Raw genomic sequence first — 6441 nt, 5'->3', positions numbered from 1 at the left:
CTCACTCCTAATAATATTGAATACAACTGATAAAATCTGATGATGGACTCTTTAATTTACTATTGATTAAGTAATTTTATTGAGTAAGTTACATCCCATTGGCAGCCTCCCCTCCCTCCTACTGTATTGACTTCTGATGATGGAATCACATACTCATACTAATCTCTTTCCTGTATTTATTCAGATGTAAAGGCCCATGGTCTGTTAAAAAATATGTGTTATTGTAAAGGTTATTGAACTACGTGACCATAAAGATGTAGTTGCAGTGCAGTTTATCTCAAGAGAAAAGTAATTCAATGAGTATAAAATTTTATTCTGAGTTACTGTGCATGCATTGCACTCCGGGCAAAGTTCCTCTATTATGATAAAATAGTGTCTCACTTATCAAGAGACAAAATTATCCCAAATCTAGTGGTAAATATGGACAATAGAACAGAACCCGAGGACAACAAACCCAAGGACCTAATCATGACTGCAGGGCCAAGTAAAGCCCTCTCCATATCTGCTCATGATAACTCCCTGAAAACCACTGAGGAAGTGACTCTTCAGATCCTCTTGCTTTGCCAGTTTGGAGTTGGGACTGTAGCCAATGTCTTTCTGTTTCTCCATAATGTATCTCCAGTCTTCACTGGTTCTCAACAGAGGCCCACACAGGTGATTTTAAGCCACATGGCTGTGGCCAATGCCCTGATTCTCTTCCTCACTATATTTCCAAACAAAATTATGACTTTTGCTCAAAGATATCATCCAACTGACCTCAAATGTAAATTGGAATTCTTCACTCGTCTGGTTGTAAGAAGCACAAACTTGTGTTCCACCTGTGTCCTGAGTATCCATCAGTTTATCACTGTTGTTCCTGTTAATAGAGGTAAACTTCTACTCGGAGGATTTGTCCCAAATTTGGCAAGTTATTCTTGTTATAGCTGTTGGTTCTTCAGTGTCTTAAATAACATCTACATTCCAATTAATGTCACTGGGCCACAGATTACAGATAATAACTCTAACTCTAAAAACAAGTTGTTCTGTTCCACTTCTGGATTCAGTGTAGGCATTGTCTTCTTGAGGTTTGTCCATGATGCCACATTCATGAGCATCATGGTCTGGACTAGTGTCTCCATGGTGTTTCTCCTCCACAGACATCACCAGCGAATGCAGCATATCCTCACTCCCAATCAAGTCCGCAGAGGCCAAGCTGAGACCAGAGCAACCCATACTATCCTGATGCTGGTGGTCACTTTTGTTGGCTTTTATCTTCTAAATTTCATTTGTATCATCTTTCACAACTTTTTTATAGGCTCTCGTCTCTTTGTAAGGCATGTCACTGAAGTTTTGATTGCAGGCTTCCCCACAATTTCTCCCTTACTGTTGATCTTCAGAGATCCTAAGAATCCTTGTTCTGTGCTTCTCAGGTGTTGAAATCCAGAGTCACTAAAAATGTTAAACACAGAATACAGCTTTGTTAATATCATTAAAATATTTATTCCATAAATATGTGTTAAACATCTTTTGTATGAACAAGTCATGGTACTCACTACTGCTCAATACATCAAGAAGAAAGAGTAAAACAGACAGAAGCAGCTCCTGATCAGGAGCATTAAGAGGTTTAACATCCAGGACCAAGAAGGATACCAAGATCCAAACTGTACACCTTCTCCTGAAAGATCTTGGCAAACTCTTCCCTCTGGGCCATAGTGCAAATGTGTTTCCAATCATCAGTAACACCTGCAAATCAGACAGGAGACAACAGGTATCAGAACGATGAGGAGGCAAAGCTGTCATCCTGTCTGTCAGTTGCTTCCTCAGTCACAACATTATTTTCTCAGAAGATCAAAATCAAGCATCTAACCTTTGCAGCTGCCTGTAACTGAGCACAGACACAAGATAAATGTCTGTGAGCAGAGACACAAGATAAATATCTGGAGTGGTTATACTGTCAGTGTGATGAAACTCAAAATCTGACTTGTAGTACTTACTCCTGTGATCAAAGAAATATTTTAGCATTTATTTTGTTTATGTGTGTTGGATGTGCATGTATTTATGTGGGTTCCCTGCCCTTAAGAAGAATGGGTGTCATACCCCTTGAAATTGAGTTACAAACAGAGAAAAACTTATAAATATAGTTTCTAAGAACCAAGCTCTGCACCACTGCCAAATTGGCAAGGGCACTAACCTGCTGATCTTCTCTCTCCAGCCACAAACTGAGAAATATATTCAACCCACTTGACACTTCACTTCCAATTTGATGGTAAAAATACTAATGACAGTTAAAGTGAAAGAACTTGAAATAATAGCATAGGAAACAGTAGACTGTATATTCTATATTGATGAATAGATTCACACTGAATAACAAAATTAATACTGAGGCCTTTTTACAGACTTCCACCAACATTGAAACTGACAAAATTATAGCACTATGTCTTGATCATAACACAGGTATAAGAGGCAGCAAGACAGCTCAGCAGGTAAAGCATTTGCCACTTAAAACTGATTACCAGAGTTCAAGCCTCAGGACCTACATAGTGGAGAGAACAAACTCCTACTTACTGTATTCTGGCTTCCTCAATCTGTGATTGAACATGCCCACACACAGTAAAGAAACAAAGTATAGTTTCTAAGTGTAGTTTATTCAGTTCACTGATTAAGAAATTACTCTTTCACTGATCTCTCCCTGTTGATCTGTGTATTCCCTTACCCCTAGTAATACTTTAGGGGTACTTCATTGGGTTCTATTATCCACCCACCTTCCAAAACTTACTAAACCCCAATCTGTCCCAACCACCTAATACCAAGTACTCAAGAAAAAAGAGAAGAAAAGAAGTGTAGACCTCTTGAGACAACTTTCTGCTGAATAGGGACATTTGGTTCCTCTTGGCAATTCCAATCTCTACAATCAGGTTATCTCTATCCAGCAGTCAAACAAAACAGCCAAACAACATTTACAGTCATGCAGGTGCACACACATACCCATTAATGAGAGAGTATGCTCAAGTCATCACAAGGGGGAGGTTGGGGTTGAGTCCAAAGGAGTCCCTTCAGAATGTGTCCTTCATTAATTAATATTTTATTAAATACTTTTCTTTTTTCAGTTTTATTGGCTATTTTATTTACACTTCAGATGCCATCCCCTTTCCCCATTCCTCCCTCCCACTTAGAAAGCCCCTATCCAATGCCACCTTTTCCTTTTTGCAATTATACACTTTTTTAAAAATGTTAATCAAAGGCTTTATAAGTTTGGTAATGCTCAATAAGAGGTGTAACCCACCACACAACCTAGATATATCAACTATCTTTGACTGGTGAAGATACGTGAACATCTGCCTCCCTGTCTCCCCCCTCTTTCTTTCTCTCATCACCTAGCTTCTCCTACTTCTCCTCCTCTTCTTACTCCTTCTCTTCCTCTCAGTACTCCTCCCACCTTAGCTCCTCCTACATAGCACCCTTCCTGTTAAAATAAAACCTTTCTCTCAAAATACATTTAGAGCATAATTATGCCTATTTGTACCAGTCAGGTACAGGATAGTCCTAATACCCAGTCCATCCTTTTGTTGACTAACCAGAACCTCTGCCATCTATCCTAACTAAAACACTTAGTTCTGAGCATGGCTTTTTCCTTGACGTTAGAATGAATGTCAGCTGAAAACCATCCACTCAAATCATTTCTCTCAAGGTAAATAGCCAGGATTGGCTATGAGAACATAAGTTTTCAACCCTGTCAGAAATCCAGAATGACTGAGATAACTATAATTGTAAAAAGCACAAAGCATAGCTTCTAAACCTTAGCCAATTTATAGAGACCTCTGAACACCTGGACACTTCCTCTACTACAAGACATTGGAGCATCTGTTCTTCCGCCTTCTGGCCCAGGATCATCTGACAGACTTTAGTGCTGCAGAATTATTAAGGGCTGATTACTCTGTCTAGGCAGATAAAATCAGTCAATTATTCTGCTAGTGTGTCCTTTTCTGGACAGTAATTTGTCTGCAGATGGAAAGAGGCATTTCTTGCCTAGTGGCTGTCTCCCCACAACTGGAGTAACTCCAAAGATGCTCAATTTCTTCTTAGAATTCAATATAGGAAGCTGTCAGGAGCAGACAGGTCTCTAATCAAAATGAACATTAATACAGAAATGTTTGTAACGTCAATTCTGTGGACTTCTGATGTTTTGAAAACCAACTATCCATGTAAGGTAATCTGGACTGTTGTCTGTTAACTCCACTCAGCCAAATGAAATATAGAAAACACCCTAACAATAAACTCCAAGCCATGAATTTGCTATAGTCCCTTCACTAACAGGCTAACCATCTCAAATCTGTTAAAAAAGTTAAAGAAGGACTGAGTCTAAGCCTTGTATTTCTAAATGTGTTATACTGGTACAATGCCTATGAGAGTAACAATATTCATCTCACTTTAATATCAATAAGAAGCTCGTACCAAAGAAAACCTTAAAATTTGTACTCAAAGCAAATTGGTGCAATTTAAGAAATTATATCTTCATCTTGATAATAATTGTACAGATTTCTACCAATAGGTTATGGCTATGCAATAAATCCTAGCTAATCCTCTGTATTCCCACAAAACCATAAAATTCTCGCAAACAGAATCCAACAAGACATCAAGACAATTATCCATCAAGATCAAGTAGTCTTTATCCCAAGAATGAAGGGATGGTTCAGTATTCGGAAATCCATCAATGTAATCCACTACATAAATAAACTCAAAGAAAAAAAACACATGGTCATCTCACTAGACACTGAGAAATCATTGAAAACATTCAATATCTTTTCATGTTAAACATCATGGAAAGGTGAGGAATTCAACATACCTAAACATAGTAAAAGCAATATACAGCAAGTCAGTAGCCAACATCAAACTAAATGGAGAGAAACTTAAGCAATCCCACTAAGATCAGGGACTAGACAAGGCTGCCCACTCTCACCTTACCTATATAATATAGTACTGGAAGTCCTAGATAGAGCAATTAGACAACAAAAGGAAGTCAAAGGGATACAAATAGGAAGGAAAGAAGTCAAAATTTCACTATTTGCAAATGAAATGATAGTATAGTTAAGTGACCCTAAAACTTCCACCAGAGAACTCCTAAAACTGATTAACAACTTTAGCAAAGTGCCTGGGTATAAAATCAACTGAAACAAATCAGTAGCCTTCCTTTACTCAAAGGATAAACAGGCAGAGAAAGAAATTAAAGAAATGACACAATTCACAATAGCCACAGATAAAATATCTTGAAGTGAATTTAACCCAGCAAATGAAAGATCTGTGTGACAAGAACTTCAAGTCTCTGAAGAAAGAAATCAAAAAAGATCTCAGAAGATGGAAAGATCTCCCATGCTCCTGGATTGGCAGGATTAACTTAGTAAAAATGTCCATCCTGCCAAAAACAATCTACAGATTCAAAGCAATACCCATTAAAATTCCAAATCAATTCTTCATAGAGATAGAAAGAACAATTTACAAATTCATTATGGTCTCTGTTGAGAAGTCTGGTGTAATTCTTATAGGTCTGCCTTTATATGTTACTTTGCCTTTTTCCATTACTGCTTTTAGTATTTTTCTTTGTTTTGTACATTTGATGTTTTGACTATTATGTGGCGGGAAGTATTTATTTTCTGGTCTAATCTGTTTGGAGTTCTGTAGGCTTCTTGTATATTTATGGACATCTCTTTCTCTAGGTTAGGGAAGTTTTCCTCTATAATTTTGTTGAGGATACTTACTGGTCCTTTAATTTGGGAATCTTCCCCCTCATCTATACCTATTATTCTTAGGTTTGGCCTTCTCATTGTGTCTTGGATTTCTTGTGTATTTTGGGTTAGTAGCTTTTTGTATTTTGCATTTTCTTTGACAGTTGTGTCAATGTTTTCCATGGTATCTTCTGCACATGAGATTCTCTATTCTATCTCTTGAATTCTGTTGGTGATACTTGTGTCTATGACTCCTGATCATTTTTTTAGGTTTTCTATCTCCAGGGTGGTCTCCCTTTGTGATTTCTTTATTGTTTCTACTTCCATTTTTAGATGCTGCATGGTTTTGTTTAATTCCTTCTCTTGTTTGGTTGCATTTTCTTGCAATTCCTTAAGGGATTTTTGTGTTTCCTCTTTAAGGGTTTCTATCTGTCTACCAGTGTTCTCCTTAAGTTCTTTGAGAGTGCTGTTTATGTCTTTCTTAAACTCCTCTATAATCATCATGAGAAGTGATTTTAATTCTGAATCCTGCTTTTCTGGTGTGATGGGGTGTTCAGGGCTTGCTATGATGGGGGAACTGGGTTCTGATAATGACATGTAACTTTGGTTTGTGTTGCTTACATTCTTGCGCTTGCCTTTCGCCATCTGGTTAACTCTAGTGCTGCCTGTACTTGCTGGCTCTGACTGAAGCCTGCCTTTCCAGTTATCTCGCTTGTGTCTGATCTCCTAGAGGTCCAGATGT

General features: G+C 37.9%; 1 protein-coding gene across 1 annotated transcript; it reads left to right on the top strand.

Moving 5' to 3' along the window:
* Positions 1-420: 420 nt before the first annotated feature.
* Positions 421-1416, top strand: LOC117720090 (vomeronasal type-1 receptor 4-like). Its single transcript, XM_034518549.2, has one exon. It carries the CDS (start codon positions 421-423, stop codon positions 1414-1416), a length of 996 nt encoding a protein of 331 aa, XP_034374440.1.
* Positions 1417-6441: the final 5025 nt, after the last annotated feature.

This window comes from Arvicanthis niloticus, chromosome 1, assembly GCF_011762505.2.
Source record: "Arvicanthis niloticus isolate mArvNil1 chromosome 1, mArvNil1.pat.X, whole genome shotgun sequence".
In the NCBI taxonomy this organism is placed as follows: Eukaryota; Metazoa; Chordata; class Mammalia; order Rodentia; family Muridae; genus Arvicanthis; species Arvicanthis niloticus.
This window is presented reverse-complemented; position numbering and strand designations above follow the sequence as displayed.

Coding starts and splice junctions, on each gene's coding strand:
- LOC117720090 (XM_034518549.2), top strand. CDS start 421: ATGGACAATAGAACAGAACCCGAGGACAACAAACCCAAGGACCTAATC.